Here is a 12544-nt window from a genome sequence, read left to right on the forward strand (position 1 = left end):
CACCCATACAATCCCTTTCGAGACTAGGATGAGAGACTTCCAATCTATCGTACCACCATTTATTGGCTACTACAAGATGTGTCTCACAATAATATCTCCTTATGTTGGGAAGAGTAATTTTTATCCCCATCTAATTTTACTTTAGGAACCTCCACCAGGGTTATTGGTGGATATAAAGTTATCTGGGAAGTGTAAGCATTTTTAGTAAGGAAGCTTGCACCAACATATTCAGCAACAGTGTGTCTCAGTATATAACATCAGTCTGAATGTGATTAGTGATAGGATGTACATTCCCAGCAGAAAGTACAACTATCCTTAGTTATGTGAACCCCCAGCTATTTAAGTCATCTTTGGCAATAACTATTTTGCAATCCCGTGGCATTGCCTTATCCTCGCCCTCCAATGAGGGGAGCACAGACATATTCCCAGTTAGCTCTAAGCCTGCTGTAAAAGACACACATTTGAAGAGTGTCCATCACTCAGGGACCAGATTACCTAGAAAGACTCCCATATCGTCTCTGTAGAGAATGATCAGGTCCTTGTTCCCACTAGGCAAACGGAACACTCGCCAGGTGGGATCCTTCCATAACCACTCCACGAGCGGTTCTGATAACAGTGTAAAAAAAGCAGAGAGAGGGGGCAGTCCTGCCTCCTACCCCTTCAAAAGGGAAAGGAATCAGCAGGCACCCACTTCTACAACCCTGCTAGCATCCACCCCACCTTATCTCCGACTCATAAATCCTGGCCCTCTTGCCCCAATACATTTGCTTTGCCATTTATGTTTCTGTGGTACTCCTTTCTCACCATCAGTAGCTTTGTATGGGCTATTCGGTTTTTATTGGGCAGGATGTCGCTCTCCAGTACCTGAAGCTGGGCCTTCAAGTTTCTCAGTGCTCAGTCTATCCACATACCTAGCTTGCATTATTAAAATAGCCCTGCCACTCGACACCAACTTGCAGGCTTCTGACAGGGTTCTAGCAGCATCGACTGATATAATATTAAACTAAAAAAGTCTGTAGTTTAACTTTACAGAGCATTAACCACTCCAGAGACCCAAAATGATGTGCATTGATCACCACATTCCTCTAGGGTGCAGAGGCATTCATGTTGTCTTTAATAGCATTGGTGAATGTTTCAATATTCCGCGGGGAAGATAGTCTATTTCCTATATCCTACACTCTTCCCCTTGTGGAACAAAAAAGTAATGAAGTCTAGAAATGGAGTAATGAACCCTTGAATCAAATGAATATCCCTTCTGGAGTGGATAAATGTGTCTCCAGCTAGCTACAAAACCTATTGCAGGTCAATTGTCATGTGATTTTGTACACACAAGTGCCCCTTGCCACTTCCCTTAGTCTACCGAGTTTGATGTAAATCACATCATTAAAATCCCCATTAGCACCCAATTAGCCACCAATCTGCACTGAATTTGGACAATAACAGTTGGGGCACCTAAGGAAAACCACTACCCATTAGGGATGGTGTGTATGTACACAAACACCCTAAGACCGTGTTCCCCATTTCACCAACCACCATAACGCTTCTTTCCCTAGGTTCTCCTTCTATTTTGGTAACAGTCAGAAGCAGGCTCTATGAAACAACCCTGCATAGGGTGATAGGTCCTCGTTCATCTCCCTCTACCCATTTGTTCCCCATAAGATGCGACTTCTGCATAAATACCACCTTCAGCTTATGTCAGTTATACTAGTGTGAGATCCTCCCTCTCTTAATCGCATTGCAGAGGCTTTTTACATTCCATTTGATGCAGGTGAAGCCTCTTCCATACACGCCTTCATCCACATCCCCTTTATCGCTGTCAATATTAAAGATGATGACCCCAGTCTGATTTGATAAGTCATTTATAGCGTGCCTGTACACAAGTGTTTCTAGACGCGACAACACCTGGGATGGAAGGCAGAGGGAGGACAAGACAAACAATCTTACTAGGCCTTGTGTCATTCAGATCGTGTAAGTGCGAGAACCAGAAGTGCAAAGGGAAATGGATGGGGGGGGGGGGGTGCAAGGGCTAGGGGAGGGAAAACAGGGTAGCAATGCTCTGAGTAAGTGCAGCCAGGGCAGCGCGGCTCTGGGTAGTGCACGGAGAACAAGGGACTGTAGGGTTAGTTACAGCCCCTAAGTGTGTGGTAAGCCCGTAGGCAGTGCAAGGGTGACTGATCAAGAAAGAGCCTGGCACCTAGTGAGACTCTGAGGATAGCCAAGCAACCAGTCGGTACAGCAGACAGGTAGGTCAGTAGGGTTGGGAAAGAGAGCAAGCAGAGGAGAGGAGGAATGTTTTGAGCTGCTTGCGGAACTTCAGGTGGTCCGGCTCAAGTTTGAGAGGGGCAGAGAGGCCAATCCAGAGGGAGGCACCGAAACATCTAACCCTTAGAGAGTTGGAGGTAGCTGAGCGAAGGGCTAGAGAAGGAAGGTATTTTGGAAAAGAGCATTGGATGTAGTGCGGGCCCCTGTACCAGAAAGCCTTGTGGACAATGTAAAGGGTCTTGAACTTGATCCTTACAGCCACTGGGAGCCAGTGCAGATATTTTAGGGGTGGAGAGATACGGTCCCTGGGCTTGAGGCCAAGGATAAGTCTTGCAGACCTTTTGTGGATTAGTTGCAGAGGGCGGAGAGTAGAGGAAGACAGATTGAGAAAGAGGCTGTTGCAGTATTCCAACCTTGAGAGAACCATGGCTCTGGAGACAGTGAGTGTCTAGGGAAAAGTGAAAAAGGGAAGAGTCTTTTTGCGGAGGGGCAGCTGGTAGTGGGACTTGGCGGCATCCGAGATGTGAGGAGAGAAAGAGAGTGGAGTCGATGATGACACCAAGGTTTTACCAGAGTGAGAGAGGGAAAGCAGGGGCAGGGGTCGCAGTGAGAAGAATCTCGGTCTTGCTAACCCTCCTACAGAGTCAGATTTCCCTGGTAAGAAAAAACAATCATCCAATGAATCCCTGTGAAACAATACCGAACACCCCCACCCATCCCTCCTGATAAGGTGCGTATAAGGCCTTTTTATGCACAGAAATCTTGTCAATACGGCCCTTTTAATTCTTGCTTTTGCGTACAACTAACGCAAGCTATTTATTGCAGCACCCCCATAAATTATGGAGTTCACTGGTGGCAGCTTGTCCAGCAGCAGCTTGCAAAGCCACTCTTTACTTTAGAAATCCACACAGTTCCTTGAAAGAAGTAACTGGGAAGAGTCCTGGTCTGTTTATTTTTTCAACACTCTCTGTTAATAATTCAAGATAATACTTTTTGAGTAATGTAGAAGGGAATTTGTGTTTTGTTCACTCTGTTAAACTGCCTGCATTTTGTAGGTTACAGTGTTATTGAAGCATGTTGAATCGTGAACATTCTTTTCACATTGCTTTAGAACACATGTAGTATTGTGTAAAATGACAATTGTCTTAAACAAGTGTTGAATTTGTGCTTCAATTTCTTCTATTTTAATCAGCTTTAATAGAGGCAGTGCATTTGCAGCAACATGGATATTTCATATATTGTGTTCTTTGCATCACAAAAGCATTACATTTAATGTCTTGAGGTTCTTGATGTCTTTACGTTTTAGGAGAGCCTCCCAGCAATCAGTCGTTTGGCATTTGTGAGAAGGAAAAGCTTTCGGTGTTCTATATGAAGATTTTTTGTTTTTCTTTAGTCTTAATATTGCATGTGTTTGTGTGCATGCACATGCATGATAGGGCACTCTACATAGTTTGTTGGAGAGCAAGCAATAGTTGGGCATGTGGTCTGAACTTTACTTGAACTCCCTTTCTGACCACCCGCCCACCGCAAGCTGTCATAATGAATGTAGGTAGAAGCAGTGCTGTACACATTTTCAGTGGCACAGATTGTACCGGTACCTCTCAACAGGACTTCTATATATTAAGGCAAAATAGCATAATTTATCGGCAGAGCTGCTATACGCATGTCTTGGCACAGTGCCAATTATTCGCAGCAGGACTGATTGCATCATGGCCACAGGCGCTTATTTCAAATGCATGGGGGAAACAAAGAGTGCTTAGTGTTCAAGAATGGCTGAACTGCTTGAATGCCTGTGAGAGACGTGAAACTTATTATGCCTCAACGTTACCTAGTAGGAGCAGACCAAGGGATTATTGGGCTCCAGTAAGGTCCTATATGATTAAAGAGACAGGAGACTCTGATGGCGAGGGGGGTAGCATAACACAAAGTGTTTTTACAGCAGCTCGAATGGGGTGTCAGTGGGGTATTGCTGTTGGTATGTGTCTTTGGGTGCTGGTATGCGGTGGGAAGAGTGGGGGCAGGGGACATTAACTGTGTGGGCAAACCGTTTTAACTTGTGGCGTATTGGGGATGTTGAAGGATCATGTCATTAACTGTTGATTACTGAAGCAGCTGTGCTAGTGCTTTCTTTTGGATGTAACATTTTTTTAAGGGGATTTGGTGTGTTTTCTTTGTCATGCTGTGGACAAAATAATAAAGTTTTTTTTAAAAAAAGTTCACAAACTCCGGGTAGCCCTATTAACCAACAAAGGGCTGGTTGCAATATCCAGAAGAACTGTGTGATGGGTCGCAGGGCTACAATACCATAATTTCATGGCTGAGGATATTGTGGAAAAAAATGTATTGCCTGCTGCACTCTCGAGGTGCTCAGTGCATGAAGCTTGTGAGGAAGTTATGTACAGTTTGTCAAATGGAGATGAAGTGTATTATCTTTTGGCATGCTTAGATGAGGATGACCGGTCGGTGAAACATTGGGAAGGAGGATTTTTGCTTTATGGATATATGTTGTTTTTTAAATGTAGGATGTCCTGAGTATAGAGAAAACAATGAGGTGAAACGATTTTTAAACATGTCGGATGAATTGTAAAATGGAACGCTGGTTTTACCCCTATGGGGCAAGATTCTAATTCTTGTACATTTGTGCATATCAAAAGCCAAAGCTCTCTTTGGAAGTCATTATTGCTGGCCCAGAATGGATGAGTCAATTGAGTCAGCAATACAAGGATGTCAAGGCAGGGATAAAGTGTCAACTCCTATGGTTCCTCTGAAAGTGGTTCTCAAAGAACCCAACCTTCCATCCGAAGAGGTTGCCTTATACATTCTGAAACATTTGAACAGAAGAATTGGTTGTGGTTCTGACTTGTTGGTATTTAATGACATATACGCCTAGAAGCCAGAAATTCTGATGCTCATTAAACTGAGTTCTAGATACATCACCATATTTCTACAAATTATTTTCTGGAGGGAAGGTTTGTTTTCCTTCCAGGAAATTAACCAACAATTGCACTCAGATATTCTTAGAAGAAATAGTATAATTTATTAAATTGAAGTTTATCCACACGCGTACAGCCTTATATCATCCTACACATTAGAGTAGCAAGTACCTCTTGTGGAGACTGGTTGCAAGCAGTTATGAAGAGAGTGTATCAGTATCGACTGGCATCACACTTCACGACCCGGATACCTCCATTTTGACATCTAAGATGTTGCAAATCAATTTTGAAGTGTTATCCCGATTGGTTTAACAGGGAAGGTTTAGGTCGAAATGACCGGAAAAAAAGGGCGAAACGACCAAAAGTTCTAAAAATGCTACCACTAAAGGATCGAACATCAAAAGTTCGATCCTCTAGTGGTAGCATTAAAAAAAAAAACGGGGGCTGCGGGGGTGTCGCCCGCATTGCCCCGCTCACTATACTTTGTGGTATAGCGAGAGGGGGATGCGGGGGACACCCCCGCAGCCGTCCGTTAAAAAAAAAAAAAAAAGAAAAGGACTCTGCAGCGCCAGGTCCCAATCACAGAAATTATCGGGGCTGAAATGTCCAAAATTCGAACATTTCGTTTACGGATATTTCAGCCTCGATAATTTCCCCTTATGTCAAATCATTGGGATTAAACAGGGAATACGTGTTGTAGGCAGATCAAGAAGGTGTTCATGACAAGATGCATGAGAATACCACTAACGCAAAAAGTAGGTTGGATGTCAAGTTCATTTTGATCAAGACAGGTGATCTCCAGAGGTGGGGTTGCCACATCGTATTCAGAAAGGTTTTTCAAAATATCCACTTTAACATAATCTAAGCAAAGGATGGAAGAATTCATTTATGCTGGAAGATGGGGTAATGTGGAGTAACAAATGTGGTGTTGTGGTGAAACAGGGATGAATTAGAGAGGAGAAAATAACACCATAGGTAGAATGCGAAAGGGACGGGGGGTGTTGCTTCTAACAAAGGAGCTGGCCTATGCCCGTCACCTTGGTTCATTATGACATGCCTTCATTCCACCCTTTTCCATTCCTGCATTGTGTTGCCTAGCAAATTGATGCAAACTCTAGAATGAGAGGCTGCATCATAATTTCAGTGATTGTAAAAGTTGTCATTTGGCTTGGGTCCCATCAGGAGGTGAGCTGTACCTGTATACTAATACATATGAGCTTATAACAATAATACATGTAATAGTAATAATAATAATGTGTTCTTGTGTAGTGTTTTATGCCAGATTCCTCCAGCGTCTAAGTGCTGTAACAACAGGTGTTTTTATTACTCCATTTTAAATGATACCTGAATTATTGACCTTCTAAGGATGAAAGGTTAAGTCGGCCCTACCCACAGGATTTAAACTTGCAAAGTGGAGGAGACACCCATGTCCGAGACCTGCACTTTCTTCATGAGCTCTCGTTAGCCATCCATTCTTATCTGTACACTTGTTCAGAGCCAAAATAATGTGGTCATCCTTGCTAGGCCTCAATAAAGTCCTTTTGTCAAAATGGTTAACTAGACAAACATAGGACTTATCAGAAATGTATACAAAATGTCATTTAAGGCAGGATTAAGTGTGAGCGATGTTATTTTTTTTGGATTTCTGGGTTTTTCATGGCTGCATATAATTGTTCTCAGATTTATAAGAAGGGCCTAGAAAAGTGATTTTACTGCTGTAAAAGCGTGCAAAAATAGATGTGTGTGAGAGATTTGGAAAAATGATACTGTTTGGAGCATCAATTTGAGATGTGTGCCTTAAAAAAAACTATTTGCTTGTTCAAAACAGTAATTATTCATCTGAATGTACATTTTATTTGTTGTTCGCAGTGAGAGATATTCAGAGAAAGTGACTCCTCTCCTAGTGTTTGCACAAAGGCAGCTTATTCTCCGAATACAACAGTTCAACGGACCAAATGCTCCTCAGCCTCATTTTATCAAATATGCATCTAAACATGGAGAAAAGGCAAGTCTTTTTCAAAACCCAAATGTCAGTAATGCAATGTATTTATTAATTGTGTTTCATAAAACGCCAAGTTCCAGTTACAGTCTCTTTGAGTGTTCCAGCCAACACAAACATTCAATATTTTTAATGTTGACACATCATCATAGAGAAGGCTCAAGAAAACAAGAACATTTTAAAATACTGAACCAAAGATATCACTAGTTGTCCAGATTATTGTATAGCCACATTTTCTAAGCCTGGAATGTTCTGTGATGTTTACTGCAATCCCAGCATATCCTTTGGAGTTTTGATGTGTACCTTCTCTTTTCCCAACGTCTCTTGAACAGTTTGTATTTTTATTGCATTTAAACGGTTTTCTCCCTTTCTCAATGTCTGTTAAACGCTTGAGTGCTTTTGCTCTGGTTCCCAAAATAAGGAATCAGCAGTTTATTAATCTCATTGGTTCCTTTGGATGCTTTGGTACTCCTCTCTGAGTGTGGCTGGCCCGTCTTTCTCTTTCCTTCCTTTTTTTTTTAGCTAATTGGCATTGTATAATTGGATTATTTTCTTTTGGTCTGGTTGGCGGACTAGATAACAGCAGATTCCTCGATCCATCTGGGATTAGATTAGCTAGTGCCGAAACGGTCAGGCTAACAATGTATTTGTACTGGTTGGTAACCATGTTATTTTATTTGGCATTTACATAGCGTTCTATATATCATTGGTATGACCTACGTGTCGTAGGGTGCGTGGGTAACAGATTTGTGTGAAGCTGATGTAATTGCCTGATGGTAGCTGCATCCTAGCATTAGGTGTGGTGGTGGTGATATCAGTTGAATGTGTGCAGTCTGGTGGTTGGACACCCAGACTGGGCTCTGGCTGCGTTAGACCTGGAGGACGCTTATGTGTGCAGCTAGGCCGGTTTGTCATGGGATATAGCTGTGTTTTATTCGAGTGATGAGGTGTTCATGGGGTAGTGTTAGTATGTGAACAGCTAGGCCGAATTTATCGAGGGGTATAGCTGTACTCTAATTGTGTGATGTGTGGAGTAGAGAATAAGCGTAGTGATATGATATGATATGATGGTACATCCACAAAGCGCATAAGCACAATGTACTTTGAAAGCGCTTGATGACAAGGGAGGGAACAAGGGAGAAACGCAGAAACACTTCCACAAGCCATGAGCAGCGCGAATGTGAAGACTAGCTACTACACTCGGTGTAGAGACACCAGACTGTGCAGGTGCCACGGTCGGGAGAGTCGGTCGGGAGGGTGTTCGTGCAGGGGCCAGAGGTACAGAGAGACATCACAGGACCAGGGGTCAGGGGGGTATACAGTGACATCATGGTGGACCAGAGGGCCTGGGCACACAGCGCCTACAAGGGACATGAGAGGAGCATGGGGTATGCTGCGATATCTTAGGGACAGGGTGGGAGGCTGGAGGCGTATAGCAACACCGAGGATAGCTAAGGGGCTAGACACAGAGTGGCATCATAGTGAAACAGAAGTTTGGGGGGCAGTGACGAGATGGTCAGGACTACAGTGAAACGTGGGAACCTAAGGGGTTGTGGGTGTATAGTGACACCGAGGGGAAATGGGGCTGGGTAAACAGCGACATCATGGGGGACCACAGGGGCTAGCGGGCCGGGCATACTGCGACAGGGCCAGAGGGGTACGCGGAAGGAGACTACAGGGGGTAGGCGTACGCAGCGACAGCACAGGAGCTGGAGGGAAGGGGCACTCAGGAACATCACAGGAGCTGGAGGGAAGGGGCACTCAGGAACATCACAGGAGCTGGAGGGAAGGGGCACTCAGGAACATCACAGGGACTAGAGGGGCTGGGCTTACAGCGACAGGAAGTGTGCCAGAGGGATACATAGCGACATCATGGGGACTAGAGGGGTGGGCGTACAGAGGGTTACATAGTGACATCACAGGGACTAGAGGTCTTGTCGTACAGCAACAGCACAGGGGACCATTGGGCACAAAGGGGCACACCGCAACATCACAAGGACTAGAGGTGTTATCTTAAAGCAACAGCACAGTGGACCAGAGGGGAACACTATGACAGCACAAGGGGTCAGAGGGTCAGGGAACACAGCGACAGCACAGGGGACCAAAGGGGCACAGAGGGGGATGGGCATATATCGACAGCACAGGGGGCAGAGGGGTCACAGTGAATACATGGGGAGCCAGTAGACAGATGTACATAGGGACATCACAGGGGACAAAAGGGGCTGGGGGGCACATAGAGACATCACAGGGACTAGAGGGGGCTGGACAGAAAGCGATAGCACGGGGGAACAGAGGGGTGAACAGCGATATCACCGGAGCCAGTGGGTGGGGAGTACGTAGTGATAATACGGGGGCTACAAGGGGTGGGGGTACAGCAAAATACAGGAACCAAAGGGGGGATTTGGGGGAATGCAGTCATACACAGTGGACCCGAGGGGATGGGGCATATAGCGATGCACGGGCCAGAGGGTACAGAGCGATGTCGCAGGGAATCCGGGGTGGGGCACACAGTGACAGCACGGAACAGAGGGGCTGAGGGACACAGCGGCCTCATGAGAATTGGGAGGAGTTATGACCCAAGGAGATCATTATTCTGTATTTCAGGGATACGGCTGTTTGTAGCTGAATGAAAGGGCTTATTCAATGATGACAGGTTGGGGGTCCCATTGTGTGTTTAGTCATTGGGTGTTAGGAATTCAGTTGCTTTTAAGGTTGAGGGTGGTGTTATGGAAAGAGCCACGTTTTTAGAACTTTGCGGAATGTCATAGAGTATTGGGTGTGTCGAGTATGTGGGAGAAGCAAGTTCCATAGAGTCGGGGCCAAGGCTGAGAAGGGGGAGCCTCTGATTCTGACAGAATTAGTGGATGGGATCACTAAAAGGAGGGCAGTGCTTGGGTGCGGGGTGGGAAGTAAGGTTTTAACTTTTCTTGCAGGTATAATGGGCCGGTCTTGTGCACTGCTTGGTGAGTGATGCACAGGGTCTTCAAAGTGGCCCTTTGTCTGACTGGGAGTGTTAGGCAAAGTTTGAATGCAGTACCCTCTGGGAACACTACAAGCAACTATGCCTACAGGTTTAAGCAAAACCAACCTTTGGTATAAGTCTGTACTACACAGTTTTGGTAGCTTTGCTGAGCAGCCAGGCTTATCTCAAGAGGGAATGTGAGTTGTAATAATGATACACGGAGGTCTACAATCACAGGTGCTCAAATACACTCTTACGTTCAAGGTTTCTTAGTTAAACACTTACTAATTTATTAACCAGTCAGTTATAAAACATTCAATAGAGGGAGGCAGTTATATATAACACACAAATATACTTCAATACTGTACACTCTAAGTTTCTGAATTAGATGAGACCCTATTGCAATGGCCCACAGACACAACCTACAATCACAGGTAACTCTTAGTAATAAGGGTGCAGGGGACATGAATATCTTACTGTAGCATTCAGAATACTTTTCAAAGAGTAGTAAAAGGCAAAGGATATTAGGAAAAGAAAGGTTACAATTATTCTTAGACAGTGCAAATATTTTGAGTTCACCAGAAGAGTCAATTCAATTCAATGGGCTAGGCCAAAGTCAATGGGCTAAAGTCTTGGATAGGATATAGCAAATCTGGTAAGTAAATGGAAAAGTCTTTGCCAAAGTTCTTAGAAGTAGTTTGTAGCAAGAAGAATCATATGTTGGGTCACAAGCTGATTAGGCCTGTGAGTTGCAAAAGATTCAAGCACTTTCACCGCGAGAGGTAAATACTCTGTCTGGTTTTACAGTACCTTACAAATGAAGAAAAAGAGGCAGCTGATGACTTCTGTTCCTGGAAGTTCCTGCAGATCTCGCTTTTCCTGAGCCTCAGTCGCGGGGACAAGAGGGAGGACGTCGGGGGACTCCTGCACTGCACTTGAACAGTCAAAAAGGTTGGCAAAACTTCAATTCTGGTAGCTGTAAGTTAAGCACACAAATTGGTGTCTCTCTCCCTGGCTGTACGGTTTCCTGCAACACACTGAGGAAAATGCAACCAGCTCCGAGATGAGTATCCAGGTGGCTTACTGTTGAGTTGATTGGTTCCACCAACTCAAAGGGAGAAGTCGTCCTTGCAGGGGCTTCTCTGTCAAGGTGAACTTGGCAATTCGGACCAGCAGCAGGGCTTCACTAGGCAAACCAACGGTCCAGGAGTTGCAGCAGGCGTCCTTTTCAAGCTCGTCTTCGGTTCGTTCATTCCAGTGGTCAAATCTGCCTTCCAAGCCAAGAGACTCACCATTTATTCATTTTTCTCCCATTCATTCCAGCCTAGCTGTCACTCACCCAGCAGGGTGGCTGTCCTTGCCGGACAGTCAGCCAGCCAATCACACCAGAATGCATTTGGGTCTCCTAGGAGACTCAGCACAGGGAGTTTCGGGCACCTCCCTCACTTCCTGCCCACTCCAGACACTTGGGCACCAGAGGCAGTCTTCACTCCTGAAGCCCGCCAAAGGCGAAGGAACAAAGGGACCAAACCTGGTTTGGCACGCAGAGACAAACTCTAGAAGGACCTTTAAAAAAGGAAATTGCAAAAAAAGAAGACCGGGACCTGTTTTTACCGAGGGGGCTCGGAGGCCAACTTGAAAAACATGGCTCCCGCGATTTAACGCTACTGGAGCTACGAATAGTTTGCAGTCGGAAAAAATCATGGTAATTCGTTGTAAAACCACTGCCACCAGCCATTCTGAGAGGAAAGGGTAGCATTTGACTGCTACATGAGTATCTAGACACAGGGGTTACTAAGTAACCCCTCCAGAACTCTATTGTAAGCTAGGGTGTGCTGGGTCTAGGAATTTTAAGACTAGTAAAGTCAGTTTCACTTTACTTTCTCTGGGAAACAGTAGTTTATCCCTGAGAAGGTATTTAAACCTTGGGGAAGGCTGGAAAGGCTTCCATGTGCCAGTGAACTGAGGGTGTTGTGTGACACAAATGAAAAGATGATGCCTATGGAGTTGGTTAGACTCCATAACCATAGAAAATATAGACAGAAAACCAAACAGAATTAAAAGTACAAAGCCCCAAAGTTCAGCAAAAGAGCTGGGGTCTTTAAGATAAAGAGGAATTACCACAATTATGAGAATTCTTCCTAACACTCGTCTCCCTCAGACTAAGGAACAGGAGGATCTAATTCCCACCAGGATGGATCTCCTGTTGCAAGTCGGTTAAATGGCCTGCTGAGTACACCAGCAACCTTTTGTAACACTTGCTATGGTACTTTTTATCAGGTGTTTTCATTTGCAAGTTATATGACCTACAAACCCTGTTTGGTACATCTCTCTTATTTAAGGTATACGGGATCTGATCTGACAGTCCCTCAGAAGTTGTGACAACCT

At 44.7% G+C, this 12544-nt stretch overlaps 1 protein-coding gene across 1 annotated transcript in view; it reads left to right on the forward strand.

Annotated features, from left to right (window-relative positions):
- CFAP54 (cilia and flagella associated protein 54) overlaps positions 1 to 12544 on the forward strand; it is a 3669934-nt gene that overhangs the window by 2585308 nt on the left and 1072082 nt on the right. Inside the window, exon 39 of the mRNA XM_069629416.1 lies at positions 7065 to 7200. Coding sequence (XP_069485517.1) covers positions 7065 to 7200 — 136 coding nt within the window. The remainder of the gene's footprint in view (positions 1 to 7064; positions 7201 to 12544) is intronic.

The sequence above is a fragment of the Ambystoma mexicanum genome, chromosome 12 (genome assembly GCF_040938575.1).
Source record: "Ambystoma mexicanum isolate Mex_15411 chromosome 12, UKY_AmexF1_1, whole genome shotgun sequence".
In the NCBI taxonomy this organism is placed as follows: Eukaryota; Metazoa; Chordata; class Amphibia; order Caudata; family Ambystomatidae; genus Ambystoma; species Ambystoma mexicanum.